This window comes from Fulvia fulva, chromosome 11, assembly GCF_020509005.1.
Source record: "Fulvia fulva chromosome 11, complete sequence".
NCBI classification, from domain to species: domain Eukaryota; kingdom Fungi; phylum Ascomycota; class Dothideomycetes; order Mycosphaerellales; family Mycosphaerellaceae; genus Fulvia; species Fulvia fulva.
This window is the reverse complement of record NC_063022.1, coordinates 2,589,207-2,610,650: the sequence shown is the minus strand read 5'-3', so window position 1 is coordinate 2,610,650 and position 21,444 is coordinate 2,589,207. Positions and strand designations below refer to the sequence as shown.

Sequence of the window (21,444 nt, the reverse complement as noted above, 5' to 3'; positions counted from 1 at the left end):
ACGGGCAAGCCCGTTGAAACACGACTCAAAAGCCACACCGCGAGGGCGTCAATAACCCGTCTTGTCACGTTCAACAACACAGCGTGTCGCCGGTACCTTTGATTTGCCCACCATCCGGACAGAACTGCCACAACCCTTTGCGTCTCAACCCACCGCGACTGCTGTTTATTTGTTACCAACATCACCCTTCTGCCACGAGGTCGAAGCGCATCCATCTGCCGTTTCAACCAATAGCACAGGGTGGACCACAAAGTTTTGGTTAAAATGCTCAAGACTTGGGCACAAGACCACATGCATGTTCCCTGCTGATGCTGTGTGCTGTACCACTCTCCACGCTTTGCACCGCGGCTTTCATCATTCATTACAAACACCGCTGTTCATGTTGAACACGAGTGGAGTCTTGATGAACACGTTGATGCTTCCCGTGGCAGACCGATAATTCCTTTGATCTTACTACTAATTTACACGAATAGCACTTCAAGGAGAAAACTGCCCGAGCATCAACAAGGACCCACCGCACAAGACATTTGCACCAAGACTGCTGCCTCTTCCGCGCAAAACTATCGATGATTGATCCAGGTTCACATTTCATCGGCGCACACCCGTCGGCAAAACTCCACGTCTACCACTCCCGAGACCACCACTGACCAGGGGCTCCACAGCGCATCACGATGGTGATCTGGTCTAGACTTTCTGTCGTATTCCAAAGACACACTTCTCTCACCTGCGGCACAAGTTCGCAGAACAACATTGATGTAATCCAGCTTCAAAACAAAAAAGCCTCAGACCCGCATCCCGCATCCCGCAACCAGAGCCGACTGGCAGGCCTTGCCTCGCCTGGCCACTTATGCAACTCCCGCAATGACAATCATCGACAGCTAGGATGTGTCCTCCGGAGTATCGACAGCGAAGCGACAGCGAATTCGCGGTCGGCCTCGTCGAACGCGTGGCGCTCTTCATCAGTGATACTGGGAATAGATGAAGAGGCACGTTCTTGTGTGATGGCAAACTCCGCCCACCGAGGCAGAGATGCTTCATTCCCCTGGCATGGTCTCCGCCTGCGTTACAATCAGGTCAAACATGCGGCCTATTGTTTAAGAGGCCATTTCAATATCAATGGCGCATTGGTGGAGTCCGAAGCCCAGCGCTTCGGCGACAAGGCTGACAGACAGAACTACTTCGGCGGAGGATGCTATAGATACACATTCTGTTCACGACATCCTGCGCCAGCAGGATTTGCCATTCCCAGAGCCTCAGCATACTAGTCCAAAAGCAAGTACACTTCATGACGAGCGAGGCCAGTACACCGTGGGTTCCCATGGGATGACCGCCCTCGCAAACAAGGTTACCGATACCGAGCTCGTAGCGTTTCCATCATCCTCTCCAACATCCTCTCGAGACACGCCTGGTTACACTAGATCGTCGAGATGCATCAGTTCTGCGACCGCCACACGGCGCCCACAATCTGGTCGTCGGGACGTCGCCAGGCATGGTAAGTAGCCACAGGACTCTCACAAGCCGAACCGTGCTTTGATAACTGTAGCACCATCAAGTCAGCTCAACCCCATCTCAGCGCCGCCACTCTCAGACTTCGATAGAACTTACTCCCCGTAGCAGCACTCCTCTTCTGCTTCCCAACAAACTTATTAACATCCTCCAGCCAATTCGCCGAATTCCTCTCCAAATTATCCATATTATCCCCCACCAACCCCAACTTCTCCGTCCTCTCCGCCAACTGCCGCTGCATATAGCCCCAGTACCCCTCATCACTCTGCGCATTGTTCGCTGCACTGGCACTCGACCTCCCCGCTCTGCGTCGCTGTTCCTCCTCGTCGCGGGCTTGGGCAAGCATCCTCTTGCTAGGAGGCCGGTCAGGCCCGCCGATGAGGATATCCATGTCTGCGGGCGTGATGTATTGCGTACCCGTCACCCATTGGATATTTGAGATGGTAGGGCGTGGTGGGATGAGGCGGCCGGGGGAGAAGAGACGGTCTTGACGGCGGGTTAGGGGTTCGCCTGTGCCGAAGATGCTGAGGAGGGCCAGTTCGCTGGGTCCTGTGAAGGCGAGGATTGTGCCGGTGGGGGAGATGGTTGCTTTGTGGAGTTGGCGGACGTCAAGACTGGTGAGGTCTATTGATGCGAGTTCGCGGAGGGAGGGGATGGAGAATGCGCGTGCTTTGCCGTCGCCGAAGAGGCCAAGCAGGGCGTAGCCGTGGGAGTGGGAGTGGATTATGCCGGCTTTGTCGCAGAAGAAGGAGTCGAAGGATTTGTGAGCGCCTTTGGAGGTTGCTGGGCGGAAGATGTGGATGCTGGTTGGGGTTACTGTTACGAGGGCGCCGTTGACTTTGAGGCCGGTGCGGAGGCTGCCCATTGCTGTTTGTGATGCTGTCGCGGGCTTGCCTGAGTCGGCGTTGATGGGTGAGATGTACATGATCTTGCTGCTGTCGAGTTGTACATGGCCGGCGTATTGTGCTGTGTATCGTCCGCTTGGGACTGGTATTATCTTGAAGCTGGCCAGGTTGCCCGAGTTTGTGCCAGCGTGAAGCAGGATCGAGCTGTAGCCTTCTCCTTCTAGAGTCAAGATGCTGAAGGTCAGCGATGTGACCCATTCGGGCTTGTTGCCGGCGCTGCTGGAGCGTCGTCGTAGGCTTCCTGTCTTTTGGTGTCTGGCGAAGTCTTGTACAGAAGTGTTCAGAATGACGGCAGGTCCGCGAAGATCGATGAGGACAATACCGCCACCCTCGAATCCTGCCGCGACGAAGCCGATCTCTGAGTTACAGACGGCTGTGACTGGACCATCTTTCTGGTCGAGTAGCGTGAAAGGACACAGACCTTCACTGAGAGACGGTTCAACACGATCAGTGATACTCGTCAAAGCGCCCGGCTGATTCGGTTGTGCTTGGGGTGGTTCTCTGCCAGAATTCCTATTCGTGCCCCAGCGGAAGACGATGACCTCGCCACTGCGCATGCCAATGGTCAACTCAGCACTGTTGCCTGCGAATGAAGTTTCCGTGATGTCAATCTCGTTCCAGCGTCCCAGTGCTCTCGCAACGTCGACTTGCAGCACCTTCTCGTTCTCGATCTCGTCGCCATAGCCGGGATCCCAAAGTCGGACTGTGCCATCTGCATGTATGCTTTGAGCTATGCTTCTTGTCTCGTATCTCCTTAGATGACTTGGCATCTCAGTGCCACCTTGCAGAATGGGAGGACCCTGTGCACGGCGCTCTTGCAGACCCAGCCACTTCTCACGCTCGACTTGAGCAGTATTGAGCGTCTTGACGAAAGGATGTACTAGCGCTAGAGAAAGATGAAGCTGATTTGTGGGGCTGATCGGCATGCCAGAAGGGAAGGACAACGTGAGCAGTTCGCCAGAGGATAGAAGAGCAATGATGGCGATCGGATCATGAGCCCCGGCAAAATGTGGTGATGTCCTAGGTATCAAGCAGAAATGAACGACTTCCGCGCCAGGAGGTGTGGGAAGTATCCGTTGACGCTTTGGCGAGTCAAAGTAGTTGGTCAATGTATCCCATGTGCTTGTTGCGTACACCGGTGTCCTGCCCATCTCGAAGAGTGTCAAGCCTTTCGATGGCGCTTGCGTAGACTGACCTCCCGCTACCAAGATCATGGTGTCTTCTGAATCCTGCTGATTAGCACACCACTTCATGAGGAAGAGAGGCTCTTTCATCGCCATAGTTCCTGACCGCATCCCAGCATTGTCTGTTGTCGCGCCTGGTGTGGCCACGTGTGTGTCGGTCAATGTTCGTGCCATCAGCATTCTGCCGTCTTTCATGGTGTCCCAGAACACAATCGAGCTATCGTCGTGTCCTGTCATGACGAATGCACCAGTCGGATGCCACACAGCATGAGACAGTTTCGGTCGTCTCACGATGTTGGACGCTGCAGGGTCGCCGTCACCTCCCGGTGCTCCACGTGGTATTTCATACTGGAAAAAGCGGAGAGCTTTGTTCAGCTTGAAGCTGTAGATGACTGCGCCTTCTGTGTACCCTATGAGCAGAGTTCCGATATCTCGTGGGTGGAATTGTAGCGAGACTATGGTTGAGATGCGTGCCTTGGAGTTGACTTCTTGCCACAGATTTGGGATTTTGAAGGGCGCAGGCGACTCTCGATCCATGTCAAAGGCTAGGATCTCTCCAGACTGTAGTCCGAAAAGTGCATAGTCCAGCATTGGATCCGTACATAGTGCCGTAATTGCTCCTGGCGGCGAGTAGGTCGTGATGATGCGCTTGAGCTCAATCGAGTACAAAATCACATCGTGCTTGGAGTCCAATGCCACCAACTTTTCCGCACAGAATTGGAGCTCTTTGATACTCGCGCCTCTAGCGGGAGTTGGCAATACAGCTTGAATTCTGCCCTTGCCGAAGAGGTAGACCTGACCGGGCCCGAACTGGGAACTTTTGGTGCCCACTGCCAGCAGTGACTGCACGGGATCGTAGGCCACACAGGATATTTGGGAGTTGACACCGAAGCGAGCGACGTCGTCGATGGCGAATAGATCCGAGCTTAGGCCAGCACTCAAGTCGTTCTGGATGCCCGCCTGTTTTCCTCGAAGCAGGTGAGCCATTTCGGGAGGGAGTGTGATGTTGTTCACGGCTTGTCCATCGAATGTGAGTCTATCATGGAGCCAAATCTTGTGGTCACACACTTCTGATCACGAGTTATCGCACAATGGCTTGCTAAACGAGGGTGTCAGTTGTCAGATCACATGCCAATGGGTAGAGTGGATGAAAATAAGGTTGGCACGCTACGTCAGCCGCGTGGTTGTTGCCTAGCGAGAGTGAAATATGTCGTGTTTGGACTTCTTTCGCATGGATATCTTTTTGAGCAGTATCATCTCAAGAATCTGCTGATGGTAGTCAATAGCCTTATGGCGGCTATGTAAGGCTGTAGATGGTATGACAATGGGGCCACAGTGTCAGGTCACGAGATGTGCCTGCTAGTGATTGGCCACGACTTCCCTCCACTTTGTTGTCCCGAGCGGCTGCCACTCTACGCGCTATCGAGACGCGTTTGTCTATGTCGCACTGTAACCTCACATCAACATTGACACCCCGTTGGACAACATCCGAAGAACGAAGTTCCATTAGCAGCCTCGACCGAGCATACCATCAACACAAGCAAATAACACAGCACATCATGGCAACAGTATCGCTGCTCAACGTGAACGTGCGCAACAACCCGGCTGCCTTCAACGCCCCATACGAGTTCGAGATCACCTTCGAGTGCCTCGAGCCACTGCAGAAGGATCTCGAGTGGAAGCTCACCTACGTCGGCTCTGCTACATCGTAAGTGCAGTGCACTGTCGTACATACACTCAGAGCATATCTAACCGTCAGCCAGCTCCGACCACGACCAAGAACTCGACTCCCTCCTCGTCGGCCCCATCCCCGTCGGCGTCAACAAATTCGTATTCGAGGCAGACCCACCCAACACCTCCCGCATCCCAGCCAGCGATATCCTCGGCGTGACTGTCATCCTCCTCTCCTGCTCCTACGACGAACGCGAGTTTGTCCGCGTCGGTTACTACGTAAACAATGAATACACCGACCCCGCCATGAACGAGGAACCACCCGCCAAGCCAGACCTCGACAAGATCCGCCGTAACATCCTCGCCGACAAGCCTAGGGTCACCCGCTTCCAGATCAAGTGGGACTCTGAGGAGAGCGCGCCGAGCGAATTTCCACCTGAGCAGCCAGATGTCGATCAGCAGGACGACGATGAGGAGGCATATGCCAAAGATGAGCTTGAGGAGGAGGCACAAGACGAAGGTGCACCTCTAGAGGGTGATGCTGAGGCACTGGCGACTGCCAAGGTCGACGAGGATGCTGAGATGGAGGGTGCCGATGGCAACGACAAAGGTGAGGAAAGTGATGCCGCTAGCGAGGATCTGGAGGCAGAGAGTGAAGACGACGAGGACGATGAGGAGGAGGAAGAGGAAGGTACGGAGGAGAATGGCGATGCTATGGATACGGAGATGGGAGATAGCCACCCGCACCAGCAGCAAGCACAGCAGCCGGCCGATGTGATGGTGCACTAGGGGAGCAGCCCGAACAAGGTCGTCATGGCGTGTTAGAGATGGAGACGACAACGAAGACGTGCTGCGAATTATGCCAAATATCTTAGAGAGCGATGCGGATGCAGGATAGCGTGAGAGTCATAACGAAACATTTCAGAAATGCCAGCGATACCCTTGTTCTGCCTGCATCGCTTCATCACCAACTCCCACGATCACTTCCCAGCACGTCAGACGTTACTACCAGGTATCTCACCCCATATCCACGTCCTCCGACAAAATCTCCCTCTCCAGCCCTTCAAGCATACTCCTATGTCTTCTACTCTCCTCCACCACTTGCTCAACAACTCCAGTCCGCGGGCAGTGCTCCAACGCCGCGGTCGCCTGGGCAGTGTTGTTGTCTAGCATGATGACCTCGCCGAGCGCCACTAGCAGACGCTGTAGCTCCAGCGTGGCAATCCGAAGGGGCTTTCTGTGCTGCTCGTGGCCTATAGCTCGCATGAGGCTGTGGACAGCAATTGCTTTTGTCAGGATGGGGCCACAGCGGGTGAGGAGATTGGATTCATCACGTTGCGGCTTGAACAGTAGGTGAATAGGTGCCATGTCGTCCAGCGTGGCGGACGGAGCTGACGTGGGTGGGGCGGGGGTGAAGGCTCTATTATTGGGGAGGGATATGATGGATGAAGTTGGCGTGGGCTGTTGGGGGATGGTGGCGAGGAGTGATGGTTGGGTGTATAGGTATATGTAGGTGGCGGGTATGGTTGGGGAGTGTTGGGGGACAAAGCCATATCGAGGGGCAAATGGTGGTCTGGGATTGCTTGCGGTAGTGAGCAGTAGGGGCTTGGTTGCTCTACCAGTTCCAGACAGTTGTTCGGGTTGTTGGGCCCATGCTCCATCTGCTTCCGCTGGGCTGTGCAATGCCGAGGGCCAGTGGTGAGAGCAGCACAGTATCTTGCCAGTGAGCCTGCTAGAGCTTCACTGACGGACAGTCATGTATTCACTCAACAGTCCTAGCAAAGTCAAAGCACCACAAAACATTCACCATAAACTCCTCAACACATCTTCTCACCCTCACTCCCCTCCATCCCCCTCCACACCAAAAATCTCCAACCCCAACTCCTCAATCAAACCCCTCTTCTCCCTCATCTCCCTCTTTACCTGTTCCAGCAAATCCTGTCTCATGAAAAAGTGCAAAATCGCAAGATTCTCCTCTCCTCTGGCCACACCATTGTCCGCAACGTACGTAGACTCAATCACGTATTCGACATGCTTAATAGCGCCCGCGAGGTTCTTTCTGTGCTCGGTATGATCGAGCGCGTCCATGAGTTTGAGGAGGGCGTTGGCCTTGTTGTGGAGGGTTTGGCATTTCTGGAGGAATTTGGCTTGTGGGTCGTCGATGGGGCTGTTGGTGAATTGGATGAGGGCGGTGGAGGACATGGTTAGTTGGGGAGAGACGGGGAGGGATGGGGAGATGGAAGGTTGTTGGGGGAGCGGATTATATGTCTTTGGCTTGAGCTTTTTGTCCGGTCTTCAAAGGATAAGAACAACATTCCGGCCGCGCAAATAGGACCTCCGTCCGTGTTCCTGAGACCTCTGTTCTGTACCACTGTCAACGTGTTTGCTGGCTCTGACATATCAATCAGGACAATCGCCAGCCTACCTCGAAAGGTAAAGACCATCTCATCATGTCTCGGGTTGGGCTGTTGGCAGACTACCCAAAGCACGTAGAACATGCCTTTCCACCACCTTCGAGCGTACCCGATGCCTACAGCAACCTGATGCACAAGTACCATCGTTTCGAGATCAGCGAGATAACTCTTCTGGAGCGATTGCGCGATCTTCTCAGAGGTCATCCAGATCTGCTGACAAGCACGAAGTGTCTGCCTTCTGGCTGCAGCTACAAGTTCGATAGCAACGGTAAGGCTGTCTGCATGGTCATCGATGTCGGATCTGGTTCAAAAATTGTCTCCTTCAGCCACGTCACAGTCACCTCGCTCGCGATTAACAAGCTTGCAAGAGAAAGTGAGGTGCTGGGGAGGACGGGATTTCAGCCACAGTGGCTGCCTTTGACCACTGTGTCCTGATGTGTATCCGTCTCAACCTCTCGTCGCGTCCTTCGACTTTCACCTCCACGAACCATCACATGCATTGCCATCCTACCAAGCTCCTGACTCCTCAAGCTTCGGTTGCAAGCCTGTATAAGCATTCCTCCACTCGAGCCGGACTCACGCGGAGCAAGACCAAACATGACACTACCATTCGACGCTATACGAGACAGGAAGGTCGCGTCGAGAGGTGCGGCATGTCAGACGTGCTATGCATCGCCTGCCCGCAGCATGCACTCCTCACCATGCCTGTAATCGAGCTCGTGGGAGCGGATATTGCGGCTGCCACCCACCCATGGCAGGCAGCATCTTCCATGTCGAACCAGCCATAAAATGTACATCGCAGCTCGAAGCTCAGAGCGAGAGGAACACACGTGAGTTAGGTGGCTACGATGCACGCACTAACCTTCGTATCAACTGTATTGCTGATAGCAGCCCCTGTTCTCGCTGCACCAGCAAGACAGCATCCATTGGTCCATTCCAGGCCTGATCCATACCGCAAAGACTATCAGGATCAGTATGACCACAAAGTTGACAGCATAGGGAAAGACCTCCATCCAGAGCCTCTACGCAATGGCGATGGAACATCCGTACTCGGTCCACGCAACAGGCTGCGGGAGCAAGAGAACCCCGACATGATCCGACCTCCTACCACGGACCATGGAGATTTCAAGAACATGCGCTGGAGCTTTGCGGACTCTCACATGCGGATTGAAGAGGGTGGCTGGACTCGGCAGACGACGAGACGTGAGCTGGACTCCTCGGTTGAGATCGCTGGTGTTAATATGCGTCTTGATGAAGGCGTGATCCGGGAGCTTCACTGGCACAAAGAAGCTGAGTGGGCGTACGTGCTTGAAGGTAAAGTCAGAGTCACGGCGCTAGACACTGAAGGTATCTTGAGGCCATGTACGCATTGCACTTGATGTCCTGCTGACTTGTACGCAGGGGGCTCTTTCGTAGACGACGTGGAGAAGGGCGATTTGTGGTATTTCCCCCCGGGTCATCCCCACTCTTTGCAAGGATTGGCTCCCATTGGCACTGAGTTTCTTCTTATCTTCGACAACGGCGGGTTCAGCGAGGTACAGAACTTGCCCTGTTGTGAAGCCACAGTCACTGACGATATACGCAGGAGAGCACATTCCTCTTGACAGAGTGGTTGAAGCACACTCCGAAGTCTGTTATCGCTGAGAACTTCAGACTGCCGCCCCAGGTCTTTGATACGCTTCCGGATACTGAGAAGGTGGGTCGATTCAATTAACGCCAGGGCCCTGGTTAACATTACGTAGTACATCTTCCAAGGCGAGCTACCTGGATCGGTTGATGAAGAGAAGCCAAAGACTTTCAAGAAATCCAAGCTGGAATTCACTCACAAGATGCTCGACCAGAAGCCAGAGGTGACGAGCGGAGGTCGCGTGCGGATTACTGATAGCCACAACTTTCCAATCTCGAAGACTGTGAGTACTATCCAAGGTTCTCTGGCACAGACCGGCTAATGAGCATGCAAGATTGCGGCTGGTCACCTTGAGATTGAGCCCGGAGCTATGCGTGAGATGCATTGGTATGATACTATGCCGTCATGTGACACTGGCAATAGCTCACGCGATGTGCAGGCACCCTAATGCCGATGAATGGTCATTCTTTATCAGTGGACGAGCGCGCGTGACCATCTTCGGCGCTCAAGGCAACGCCAGGACTTTCGACTACACCGCGGGAGATGTGGGTGTAGTGCCCAAGAACATGGCAAGAGGCCTCCAGCTCCGCAAGAACCGCCCTACCCGTAAGCTGATACATTTGCAGGGTCACTTCATCGAGAACCTAAGCGACGATGAGCCACTGGAAGTATTGGAGATCTTCCGCGCAGACGAGTTTCAAGACTTCTCGCTCTTCCAGTGGCTCGGTGAGACTCCACAGCGACTCGTGCGAGACCACCTGTTCCAGAACGATCCTAAAGGGGCAGCCAAGTTCGCAAAAGCCATACAGTCTGCGGAGAAGGACGCCATCAAGGCGCAGGTCTTCCAATCGGAGCTGTAGTCAGTGTTGTCGTGTAAGTACTGCAGCATGTGACAGTCTGCTGCCGCTGTTGTACAACCATGCAGCTTTATCAATGAGCTGGAAGAAGCTTCGATTGGTGGTCTAAGACGGCTGCGGTGACATGGAAGAATTGCCGTGTTTCGCTGCTGCATGGTGGCGTTTCGAGAGCTTCGAGCAAGAAATATGATCACTTCTAAGTCTTACCGTGCAGCCCGCTTGAGCTGTATAGCTCTGACAGACGCAGCTGTCCGGTTCATCGGCTCCCTCGGCGTACTTGGCAGCGTCTTGGCGATAGCTTGAACGGCAGCTTGATGTCTGTATGCTTTGCCTAGTCAATGCGTAATATGAGGCTCACGCCGATGCTGCGGTCATGTACCCGCAAACAATATCTCGGCAATTACATCGAGACTGCTTGACAGGCTACGGCTGACCTCGGAAGCTGCAAAGAAGCTCGCTTCAGCTGCACAGCAATATCGCCAGAAGTCTTGATAAGCTTGTCACGCTTGTATGGGTAAGGATCCAGGAGCTGCGTCTACTGTGGCAGACCTCGTGTCATACCGTCAAAGCAGCAGCTCGAAAGTCGTCGACATGTACCCCGCAGGTGTTGCTGACAGGCTTTACAGCCAATGCACTGGCGTGCCTGTCAGACGTCCATCGCAGCGACAACCGCATGTGGCAGCTCGAAAGAACGTGGTTGTGTGCGATCGACATTCATACGCTGGTGAACGCGCAGCATGCTACGCGGGCCAGGCGATGTATCGAAGTACACCACCTCAAAATGCATGAGAGGCCACGAACAATGCACATCGGAGGCAGAGTTGCAAGGTCCAGGACAGGGCCAGTGGACCTTCGGCAAGATGCAACCCAGAACCTAGCATAGCGGTCGCGAGGGTCGGCGGGCTTAGGGACATATAGCTTGAGTGCTGCGAGATACATCTGTCGATACCTCGTCGACAGTACCGTACCTTTGCAACAAAACTTTCCACCGCGAGTATGGCCAAGGTCAAGAATTTCGTCGAAGCGGCAAAGAAGGATCTTCGAACAGACTACAACTGGAACAGAGCAGCGAGACTCTCCGTCAAATGTGCTCGAGCCTTGCCATCTGCCAGCTATCATTATGCCATTGACAAAGTCCCTATCATCGGCTGGCTGCCAAAGTATGACTGGCGATGGCTGATAAATGATTTGATTTCCGGCACAACTGTCGGCCTCATGCTCATACCGCAGAGTCTGTCGTATGCCAAAATTGCTACCATACCTGTTGAGAATGGGTTGATGTCGTCTTGGCTACCTGCTCTGTTCTATGCTTTCATGGGCACCACAAAAGGTAGATCGACCCGAAGCTGACTATGAACCCAATGCTCACACACCGACTAGATCTCTCAACAGGCCCAACATCCCTCATCGGCCTCTTGACCGAAGAGCAAGTCTCCCATTTCGCACCAGAAGACGGTAGCGGCCAGTATACCGCGACCCAAGTGGCCTCTGGCATGGCACTCTGGATGGGCGTCTTCGGCATGATTCTCGGCTTCCTCAATCTCGGCTTCCTGCTGGACTTCATCTCCCTGCCGATCCTCTCGGGCTTCATTACTGCCGTAGCCATCACGATCATCCTCGGCCAGGTCCCCTCCCTGCTCGGCGAAGACAAGGGCGGTGAGAGCACGGCGGCCAAGCTCCACGATGTGTTCAGTAAGCTCCCTACTGCGAATGGATACGCCTGTGCAATTGGCTTCACGGGACTGCTGTTCCTGACTGTGATTGAGAAGTGTGGTAAGAGGTGGAGCAACAAGAATAAAGTGGTGTGGTTCATCACGATTACTCGAGCATTTCTGTGTCTGGTCATCTACACTGGCGTTAGCTACGCTGTCAACAAGAAGTACGACGACAGCGACGATTATCTCTTTGGCGTGGCTGAGGTTGATGCGACTGGGATCCCGAAGCCTGAGATGCCGCCTTCGAGCCTACTCACGCAGCTTGCCGGAAGGAGTATTGCTATCTTCATTGGGTCTGGTATCGAGCACGTCGGTATTGCCCGAGCGTTCGCCGTTAAGAACAACTACGTCTCCGACCAAACGCAGGAGCTGAGCTATTATGGTAAGTCCAGTATCTACCACCTGTCTCCCAGCACTAACGATCCCCAGGCCTTACGAACTTCGTCAACTCCTTCTTCCACACAATGGGCGTAGGCGGCGCTATGTCCCGGACGGCCGTCAACTCCGCCTGCAAAGTGAAGTCACCACTCTCCGGCATCTTCACGACGGCAGTCGTCCTCGTCTGTATCTTCAAGCTCAGTAGCGCTCTGTACTGGATCCCGAAAGCGACTCTCGCGGCAATCATCATATCTGCTGTTTGGCCCTTGATCAGTTCACCGAAGGTCTTCTACACTTACTGGAAGACTTCCCTTGCCGATTGGATCTCCTCGATGATAGCGCTCTGGGTCTGTCTCTTCGTCAGTACAGAAGTCGGAATTGCTAGCGCCGTTGGCTTCAACATCGTCTATGTTCTGCTTAGACAAGTTTTCACACGGATCTCGCATGCTGGAGCTGACAGCGACATCGAGCTACAGCACAATGTCGCTCCCATTAACGCTGGAACAACGGCCCTCGGCGGCATCCCAGCTGGATTCCGAGTCTTCCGTCTCAACGAGTCCTTCCTCTTCAGCAACGCCTACCGCATCGCCACTTCCATGACCGACGCAATCCAGACCCACCACGCCCCAAACTACTCCACCACCCGCGGCGCCGAAGCAGAGCGTAACTGGAGCGTAGCCGGTGAACGCCGTATCGCGAAGCTTCGCAGAGCCGCAGGAATCTCTGACCCAAACACTCTCCCACCCATCCGAGTCGTGGTCCTGGACTTCTCAAAATGTAATCACATCGATTCCACGGCTGTGACGCAGTTGAAGAACTTCCTGGTGGAGTTGAAGAAGTATGGTGGGGACAGTGTACAGGCGCGCTTTGTGGCGATGATGGGGTATGTGAGGGAGAGGTTTGAGAGGGCTGGTTTCTTGCTTGTGAGGGATGAGGAGGGAGGCTCTGATCCGGAGGATGTAAATGAGGGGGCTATTGCTGTGAGGGTTTATGGGAATGTTGGGCAGGCTTTGATTGCGAGGGTGGAGGACGATGGGATTGGGTTTTTGGAGAAGGAGAAGGCGGATGTTGAGGCTAGGGAGGTTGAGGGGAGTGATGGGAGTTCTTAGCTTCATTTCATATCCACAAAGGTGGCTGTGGTCATCTTGGTCCCAGTGCTTTTTGGCTGACCGGCAAACTTAGTGCTTGCTCTCCACTGTCAACACTTCCTTAACATAACTCGACCTCATATAGCACACAGCGTGGCCCATATGCTTGACGCCAGCATATTCTATGGAGCTCACCGAAACCACTCCGCCCTCGTCGCCAACGCGTTCGATACTCGTCGGCCCGCTGCCTGCGTTTTCTCTACATTGCACCTAATCATGATCGCAACACGCACGATGATACAGACAAGGAGCCGCAGCACATTGATCTAGGCCCTGGGGATGCCAACTCTGGGTCGAGATTGCGTTGCCAATGCCACGCCGAGATCACATTTCCGCGAAAGACTGTTGAACACGAAGTTCGTCAGCTGAAACTGGGAAGATGGAAGTCCTGCAGACATCGAGAGCTGTCAAGCCATGAACAAGCAGGCTCTACCTGCCATTCTTCAGCAGGGTCTGCACAAACTTGGCGCCGAAACACCTGGGTCCACGTGTTTGCAGACAGCACTGCCGCTTTCGCATGCCGCTCGTGGCATTGTGCACTGGCGATCTTGAAGATGGCAGTATGCCAATGCGCGGGTTCAAATCGTGGACGGGCAGGTACTTGAATGATCGTGTGAGTCCTGTGGCAGCTCCTCACACCATCATTAGCTGTTGCGGCAGACGCGGATGTTGACATCAACGCCCAAAAACGATCGAGAATAATTTACCTACACAGCGTGATCGCTGCCTGCTGGACTCCACCGCAGCGAGGCGTCTTATAAGTTATGCCTCCAAGACTGCCAACCAGGTCGATCTGAGTAACTCCACTCATATCTGACAAGCCTCATCCCAGGCATTGGTGCAGCGCCTTGCTCTGTGGAAAGGGTCCATGGGCAAGACCTGTCTATTCCTGCGCGTGCACCCACCCTTACAGGAACTGTGCTATCAGGTCAGTGGTCGAGGCGTTCTCTTCATCACAGATAACAAAAGCTTCGTGGCATGACTGCTTGCGCAACTCCTCGCTCTCTATCGCATGAAGTAGGCGTTGGGAAAGGTAAGACTTATGTATAGCTACACAGTGATTGTACTTATGGCACAGCTCTCCCATATAGTACATTAACACTTTCGTACTGTTGCTATTGTCTAATCGGCCTCAGCGTCCCACTGAAGCCTGATCTAGGGAACAGGCCTCTATCGAGCATTGGACATATCGACAACAGAATACCAACGACTTCGACATGTGCAATTACCGATACCGAGTGTGGAAGTGCGGCTGCAAGGAAAGGTTCCTCACAGATGAATGCAGCTACGCCGGCGGTCGAGGTCACACACTACACAAGGATCGCAAGAGGTCAGACAAAGACGGACGAGGCGGCTGCCCCGGTGGCTGTGGTCGACCAAGCTCTGCAAATTCCTCGTCATCGTCTCCAAGTTCATCACATGGAGGTATGTCCCTCGACGTTCAGCATGCGCCCTGGTTCCAGACGTTGATTGCTAACACTCTGCTGCAGCTCGACCAGCACCCAAGCCCGCAAAGGATATTCTCAGCGATGAAGGCACAGCAAAGGTCGTGGGAAAGCTCGCGCTAGGTGTGGTGAAGACTGTCACCGCGAAGTGAAAGGGGAATGGGCGAGGTATGTCGACAGCTCCAGCACGTATACATCCGCCGAGATACTGACTTCGCTTCCAGGCGACTGAAGCGCGCCCTAGCACTACCAAGGCAATAGCATGCTCACATGCAATGCCGGGTAGGCATACCATACTGTACATGTTTCGCCGAGGGGAGAGAAAGAGAGAGCCTGAGCACCAGTACGCTGGCCAGGGAAAGCCGAAGTCGTCAATTTTCATCATGCCTTTGTGCATAAGTTGGGAAGTTCGTGTCTTCATGTAAAGGAAGACCAGATGGGTGTCTGGCGTTCAAGGGCTTGAGATGAGATCAGGAAGGAAATGTGCAATATCGAAGGCATCAACTGCCTATGAGATGAATGATGGTCGATGAGCATAATGATACTTTCATAGCATCTCTAATGCATCGATGATGCCGCCAAACAGTCGAGACTTGAAACATGAAGTGGATGATTCTGAACTCACTTCATCGTCGTTGCCGCATTGGTCTATTAGATTCTCGGATGAACTTTCAAGCCCCAATCAACACCTCGTCGAACTCCATAACACTTCGTACAACTTTCACACACGCAACCATGTCAACAATAGCGTCACCCCGAGCCTCGCCACGACCCTCCCTCTCCTTATCCTCTCGTCGCGGCTCAGCCTCCACCGATGTAACAGTGACCAGCGCTAGCAGCAAACTCGCACCGCCCGCCGTCGAACGCGGCTCACTCCGCCGCAACCGCACCGCCCTCCGCGACTACTACAACCTCCAAACCAACGCTTCCTCCACCTCGATCGCCGAAAATGCCACTCCCACCCTAGACCCTGACCAAGACTCCGAGCTTGACAAGCTCAACTTCTCCCCAGACGAATATGTTCAATCCCTCCTCGCGCGCGAAGGCCTCGAGGGAGTTCTACGCGTTGAGGCGGGGTTAGTCAGTGACATAAGGAGTCTTGATGGCGAGAAGAAGGCTTTGGTGTATGATAATTATAGCAAGTTTATCAAGGCTACGGATACGATTCGGGTTATGAGGGAGAGGATGGATCCTATGATGCCGGGGACGGGGACGTTGGGGGCGGCGGTGGGGCACATTGCGGAGACGGCTGCCGAGTTGCAGAAGGAGCTGAGGGATGGGAGTGGGGGGAGTGGGGGAGGGAAGAGTGTGAAAAGGATGTTGGTGAGGTGGGTTCTGAATGCGCCGGAGAGGTTGGGGAAGATGAGGGAGAGTGGAAGGGAGAAGGAGGCGAGGCTGGAGTGGGAGAAGGTCGAGGGATGTTTGGAGAAATGGAAGGGTGTGAATGGGGTGGAAGATGTTAGGAGAGCGTGCGAGGAGGTTATGGGGCGAGAGGCCGCTGGTTGAAGAACTGTGACATTCGCAACGCCATGGAATCATGACAGATGACATATCATGAACGAGACGAAGCCGACGATGAACAACGCGAAGTATTGAAACACATGCGCAGCGGACGTCGGCGCAGGGCCATAGCACGGCGGACGTATCAACCCGAAAACGGCACACGCCAGACATACAGTGGTGTCGAGGGTGCAGGACAAGCCGACTGGAAACACAAGATACCGCTGGTCCATTCACATTGCTTCGTTACGCTACGCTACATTCAAAACACTTTTAGGCTTTTCCTCAGTTCCCTGGGCTTCTGGTCTGTGGCTATCGTGCTTCTTGCACGCTGTCTGAAACACTGTCTCAGCAGTCCTGCTGCTTCGAGTGCTTCTAAATCGCAGTCATGGCAGTCTTCTGCGCGAACGGAGACCGCTCTCGGATGCTCTTGGCGTAGAATTTGAACAGGATAGCAATACCACAAAAGGCCGTTGCGATTGCTGCCAGCAAGAAGAGAGCATTATTCGCACCCAAGCCCTTGAACATCTTGGGCGCGAACAATGGGAAGACACCGCTCAGGACCGCTCGCAGAAAGGCCACTGGAGCATTTGCCGATTCGGCGTACGACGTGTACGTATCGGTGAGGTACGCGCAGAGAACGCTGTCGAACTCGACGATGCCATACCCAACCAGTACCAATGCACACATGGATACCCAGATGCTAAGATCTGGAACCAGAGGCGGCACGGTGCAGGCAAACCACCAGAGTCCAACGGCCAGCACCGGAGCCGCAATATAGTAGCCGAGAAGTTTGGCCTCCGGCTCCAAAGGCTGCTTTCTCCTTGCTTCGACGTTCGTAATGTGTACGTCGTACAGTCGCGGGATGAAGGTGAACCAGACTCCGACTCCGATCGCAAGAAAAGTCAGAGAGCTGCTCTTCTCGTCCATGCCGAAGCCAGAATGATACACCACGTGCAATGCTTCTGCGAAGAGGTAGATGAAACCAAAGCTCACAGCGGCCATGAGCGCTACAAGGAAGACCAAAAGTTCGGTGAACCACAGCTTCACCGGCAGGATCAGGTTGGTTCTCGCGAACTCCCTCATCGTCGGTAGGCCAAACTCCTCATCCAGCGACAGCCCATCATACCCGGTCTCCTTCTCAATGGCGCGCACATGCTGACGCAGGACCAGAGCAGGTCTGCTCTCTTTCATGAAGAAGCAAGATACCGTCATGATCCCCATACAAATGGCGGCGCCAGCATAGATCCACCTCCACCCGGCGGTGGTCTCGCTAATATATACCGCTATCGGTGGACCTAGTGCCAGAGCAAATATCGCAACCACGACCCAGATCTGAATGACCCATATTCGACCTTTGGAGTTCCACATATTTTCTATGCTGCCCACCGCCACTATAGTGGGAAGCGCAGAGAAAACACCAGACAAAGTTCGGCCGATAATCACGGCCGGCAACGTCGGACTCGCACCCATTAGCATACATGATATTGCGAAAGCACCGGTGGCTGCAACATAGATCGTCCTTCCACCGAATGTCTCTGCTATGGGCGGGAAGATCAGGCCTCCTACGGATTGTCCCAGAAGATAGAGCGTCACGAAGCAGAAGATGGAGAGTTCTGTTTCAACACCAACGTCCTTACTGGCGTACCTGGCGGCTGAAGATCCGGTGTTGCTGATCAGCGTCGTGAGGAACTCCAGTATACAGATGATGGCTGTGTCGTACAGCTTTCGTGGCATGGGCCAGTGGCGAGGATGCGTTATGCTGTCATCACGCCAGCTTACTACGCCATGGTGATCGATGTCCAGCTGCCGGGTCTCGAGGGCCTGGAGCACCGGTTCTGGAATTTCGACGGGTCGTGTGGCGTTGAGTGTTGATGCCAACGTGGAGTGGGATCTTGATAGATTTGGATGTCGAGGTGTGGAGAAGTCGAGAGCGTTTCCGAGGGTGGAGTCGCTGTAGCACTCTTTGATTGCGAAAGCAGGCTGAGCCTTGCGCTCATCTTCGAGATCTGGATTGGATCTCATGTTTGGTGACGAGTCTGTCGAAATTCGATACATTTTCGATGCAACACTCCACTGCAACAATCACAACCCACAGACGATCGGTTGGCTCTGAACATATCTGAATCTTCCTCCCAACACCGGAGCGCCACGGCAGTTGAAACCATCGCACAATATGAGTTTCGATTTGCTAACGTAGACGGCTAGTAACGGCGAATACGACATTCATTGCAAGACTGTCGCCTTGGCTCGACAGTAATCATCGCTGCAGGCACATAGAAGCACATCACCACCCTAGATACGATCTAAATCAATCCCAATGGCAAACGATCTGAAGTTCCAGAAGTGCTCGAGAATTTTTCTGGCGGCTTGGGATGTCTCGGATGCTGGTGGGATCATCTAGGTACAATGCCTTTATGCCTCATCTGTGCGCCTGCAGAGTGGTTCTAGGGTGTGTGAACACGTCGTTGTCGCCCGGTGTGAAACCGCATAATTGGATGGCCGCACTTGAGGTGAAGTGTGCAAAAGAAAGGTGGTAAGGCCGTTGTTTACCGCACAGCCCTTGTTGGCATATCGTCGGTCGGCATCTCTCCGTCGGGGCCTGTCGAACGAAGCCCTGGAGCGCTTGGCGACCATGGTCCGGAACGTCGGAGGACGAAGTCCTCATAGGGCTTTATTGAGCGGCAATGGGTTGTGCAAGATGTAGTAAGCACATCAAAAGGAAAGTCATGGATATACTGTACAGCGTTCGGCTCGCTCCAGGTAACAGACTACCTCAATCTATCTCTATAATCTCCTCTTTCTTCCCGCCACCCAACTTCACAGCCTCAAGATCCTTCGCAATCGCATCAGCAAGAGTTCCAAAATCGTTCTTGCCTTCCCTCGCCGCCTTCTCAGCACGATACTTCTCCCCCAGCGCTTGCATGACCTCCTTATGCAGTGTCCCAGGCGGCATGCCCTTCTTGATACTCGCAAAATGCTCCTTCACGAACGCCGCATACCCCGTCACCGGTGCAGTAGGAGTCTTTCCACCAGGTAACGTTGGTGTTCCAGAATTGCTACCCTTTCCAGCAGCAGCTTTTCGAGGCACAGGCTTAATTTGTACCAACTCCGCCTTACACTTCCCACACCTATGTCTGCTCGGGTCGATACTCTTGGAATGCCGCTTGAATTCCATTGCACAAAGTTCATCGGCGCATTGCCAGATGTACTTGTATTCAATCTCATAGGTGTGCTTCGTGGTGACTTCGACGCCCCGATCACCGAAGGCTTGAGTGCACTTCTTGCCCCATTGCTTGAAGCTCGCGCCATGAGGTTGGTCTTTGATGCCGGAGACCATGAAGTTTGCTAAGTGGCAGAACTCGTGGGCTATGACGTTCAGTAGGCGATCTTCGTCGTCAATGACCTTTGAGGCAAGCTCGATTGAGGCATGGTGTTTGTGGGTTGTGGTGACTGTGCCGTCGCGAGACTTGCTTTTGGTCGATTCGCGGCGCCAGTTGGCTCGGCCGGCCGTGGAATTAAGGGTTTTCGACCAGACTAGTTGGACACCGCCTGTAGATTTGGAGAGTTCTGCGACCTGACCGGATGTCATGGTCTGGTCAAGTTCCGCGAGGAAGGATTCTGCTAGGGCATGTTTTCGTGCTTCGAAGTCTTTGCGCATGTCGAGCTCTGCCTTGGTTCGCTTCGTTGGACTGTTTCGCTTCCCAGGTGATGTCGTTGGCGATGCAGGCTCATCGTTAGGTTGGAATTTGAGCTTCCGAGGAGACTTCAGTGTCTTCTGTGGCGAGTATTGATCGTTCCAGTCATTCACTGTGTCCGCTGTCCAGAATGCATCCAGGCTTGGCCGGAAGGGTGGTGCTGGGATGGGCGCTCCGATCCTTTTGGAAGGCGACTTCAACTTCGAGGGAGATGCTGGCGGCGGTGGAGGCGTTGACGGTCTCGCGATGGGGTCATTCTTGGTAGGCCTGAACAGACGTGGCGGCGAAAGCCCGGTGGCGGCATGATCGTTCTCCTTGTCCGAGGAATCGAAAGTCCTCTTCCTTCTAGTTTTCGATGCTTTCTTGGTAGGTGCGGCGTTGTCCTCATCGTCGAACATGCTCAATGCCTCGAATTGCTTCGACAAATTCGGCAAGGGCCGCTCTGATGAAGGCTTGGACGTTCGGTCTATATCTCGCGCTGGGGGTACGAACCACTTCCGTGGGCTCGGCAGCTCATCGTCAGACGAGCTTTCAGACTCGTGATTAGAGCCACACCATATGCTTTCCTCGACATCGGTCTCCTCTGCATCATGCTCAAGCGGTGTTGGCACTGGCAACGATTGCTCTACAACTTTCGGTCGAGATGAAAGCCCTTTCGAGTTGATGTTACCAACACCATTCGGTCTCTGTCGTGTCCGGCTTCCTTTCTCCTCACGATCGTCTTGGATGGTCAAAGAGCTGGCGCTCGAAAGTGATTGCAGTGGCGCCAAGCGTACACGAGGCTTTGGCTGCAGCACGGGAGACTTGCTCACGGTCTTGCGTGGAAGGCCTGGATCTTCAGCACTTGATTCATCAGATATCACACGTCGTGCCCGCTGTCGTCGTCCGGTAGTGATGCTCGGTCCGTCGCTGTCCTCTCCATTGTCCTCTGTGATGCTCTGTCGCTCTTTGGACGCCTCAGAGCATACAGCTGTGGCTACCGGCTCTCTTCGGACTCTTGCCATCGTATCTATACTGCAGTGAAGACTTCGACCCCAATGATCGTGATGGTGAAGTCGTGAACATGTGAATTTCGGGAAGTGTTTTCGAGGCGGTTGCCATTGCAACGCGAGCCGGCTTTTCTCCGATGGTCTTTCCTCCAACGCTGCCTCCTACGACTTTCACCATCGTCCATCAGCATTTCATCCACGTCGACGGTCATGCGCTGTCTCTTCATCATGTGAATGGTGTATACAACGAAAATAGCGAGTATGAGTGTCCTAACCGCGTGTTCCAGCCCCAGCCGTAGTCGCTTGGTCCACCTCAGCCGCACTTCGCTCCTTCGCGTTCTGCTACCATGCTAACGGAGCTGGCACGATGTCTTCGTTGTACTGCCACCGCCGACTCCACTGACATC

General features: G+C 53.9%; 10 protein-coding genes across 10 annotated transcripts; 6 read left to right on the top strand and 4 right to left on the bottom strand.

Annotated features, from left to right (window-relative positions):
• Positions 1 to 1,511: 1,511 nt before the first annotated feature.
• Positions 1,512 to 4,582, bottom strand: CLAFUR5_13145 (Lethal(2) giant larvae SRO77; the record flags this gene model as incomplete). The annotated part of the gene is made up of 2 exons (XM_047912293.1): positions 1,512 to 1,537; positions 1,606 to 4,582. 2 exons carry the CDS (start codon positions 4,580 to 4,582, stop codon positions 1,512 to 1,514), a joined length of 3,003 nt encoding a protein of 1,000 aa, XP_047768406.1.
• Positions 4,583 to 5,154: 572 nt separating this feature from the next.
• On the top strand, positions 5,155 to 6,055 carry CLAFUR5_13144 (Histone chaperone ASF1; the record flags this gene model as incomplete). The annotated part of the gene is made up of 2 exons (XM_047912292.1): positions 5,155 to 5,303; positions 5,359 to 6,055. The coding sequence occupies 2 exons, from the start codon at positions 5,155 to 5,157 to the stop codon at positions 6,053 to 6,055; spliced, it is 846 nt and encodes a 281-aa protein (XP_047768407.1).
• A 1,047-nt stretch (positions 6,056 to 7,102) lies between these two features.
• On the bottom strand, positions 7,103 to 7,468 carry CLAFUR5_13143 (uncharacterized protein; the record flags this gene model as incomplete). Its single annotated transcript, XM_047912291.1, has 1 exon — positions 7,103 to 7,468. One exon carries the CDS (start codon positions 7,466 to 7,468, stop codon positions 7,103 to 7,105), a length of 366 nt encoding a protein of 121 aa, XP_047768400.1.
• Positions 7,469 to 7,716: 248 nt separating this feature from the next.
• Positions 7,717 to 8,115, top strand: CLAFUR5_13142 (uncharacterized protein; the record flags this gene model as incomplete). Its single annotated transcript, XM_047912290.1, has 1 exon — positions 7,717 to 8,115. The coding sequence occupies one exon, from the start codon at positions 7,717 to 7,719 to the stop codon at positions 8,113 to 8,115; it is 399 nt and encodes a 132-aa protein (XP_047768401.1).
• A 413-nt stretch (positions 8,116 to 8,528) lies between these two features.
• On the top strand, positions 8,529 to 10,167 carry CLAFUR5_13141 (Oxalate decarboxylase OxdC; the record flags this gene model as incomplete). The annotated part of the gene is made up of 6 exons (XM_047912289.1): positions 8,529 to 9,027; positions 9,082 to 9,215; positions 9,266 to 9,376; positions 9,423 to 9,590; positions 9,642 to 9,694; positions 9,747 to 10,167. 6 exons carry the CDS (start codon positions 8,529 to 8,531, stop codon positions 10,165 to 10,167), a joined length of 1,386 nt encoding a protein of 461 aa, XP_047768404.1.
• Positions 10,168 to 11,160: 993 nt separating this feature from the next.
• CLAFUR5_13140 (putative sulfate permease) lies at positions 11,161 to 13,366 on the top strand (the record flags this gene model as incomplete). The annotated part of the gene is made up of 3 exons (XM_047912288.1): positions 11,161 to 11,494; positions 11,545 to 12,261; positions 12,309 to 13,366. The coding sequence occupies 3 exons, from the start codon at positions 11,161 to 11,163 to the stop codon at positions 13,364 to 13,366; spliced, it is 2,109 nt and encodes a 702-aa protein (XP_047768405.1).
• A 1,256-nt stretch (positions 13,367 to 14,622) lies between these two features.
• On the top strand, positions 14,623 to 15,002 carry CLAFUR5_13139 (uncharacterized protein; the record flags this gene model as incomplete). Its single annotated transcript, XM_047912287.1, has 2 exons — positions 14,623 to 14,830; positions 14,896 to 15,002. 2 exons carry the CDS (start codon positions 14,623 to 14,625, stop codon positions 15,000 to 15,002), a joined length of 315 nt encoding a protein of 104 aa, XP_047767676.1.
• A 583-nt stretch (positions 15,003 to 15,585) lies between these two features.
• Positions 15,586 to 16,356, top strand: CLAFUR5_13138 (Vacuolar protein sorting-associated protein 51; the record flags this gene model as incomplete). Its single annotated transcript, XM_047912286.1, has 1 exon — positions 15,586 to 16,356. One exon carries the CDS (start codon positions 15,586 to 15,588, stop codon positions 16,354 to 16,356), a length of 771 nt encoding a protein of 256 aa, XP_047767675.1.
• Positions 16,357 to 16,725: 369 nt separating this feature from the next.
• CLAFUR5_13137 (Major facilitator superfamily multidrug transporter mdrA) lies at positions 16,726 to 18,408 on the bottom strand (the record flags this gene model as incomplete). Its single annotated transcript, XM_047912285.1, has 1 exon — positions 16,726 to 18,408. One exon carries the CDS (start codon positions 18,406 to 18,408, stop codon positions 16,726 to 16,728), a length of 1,683 nt encoding a protein of 560 aa, XP_047767670.1.
• A 718-nt stretch (positions 18,409 to 19,126) lies between these two features.
• Positions 19,127 to 21,052, bottom strand: CLAFUR5_13136 (HMG box-containing protein; the record flags this gene model as incomplete). The annotated part of the gene is made up of 1 exon (XM_047912284.1): positions 19,127 to 21,052. The coding sequence occupies one exon, from the start codon at positions 21,050 to 21,052 to the stop codon at positions 19,127 to 19,129; it is 1,926 nt and encodes a 641-aa protein (XP_047767946.1).
• Between the last annotated feature and the right edge of the window lie 392 nt (positions 21,053 to 21,444).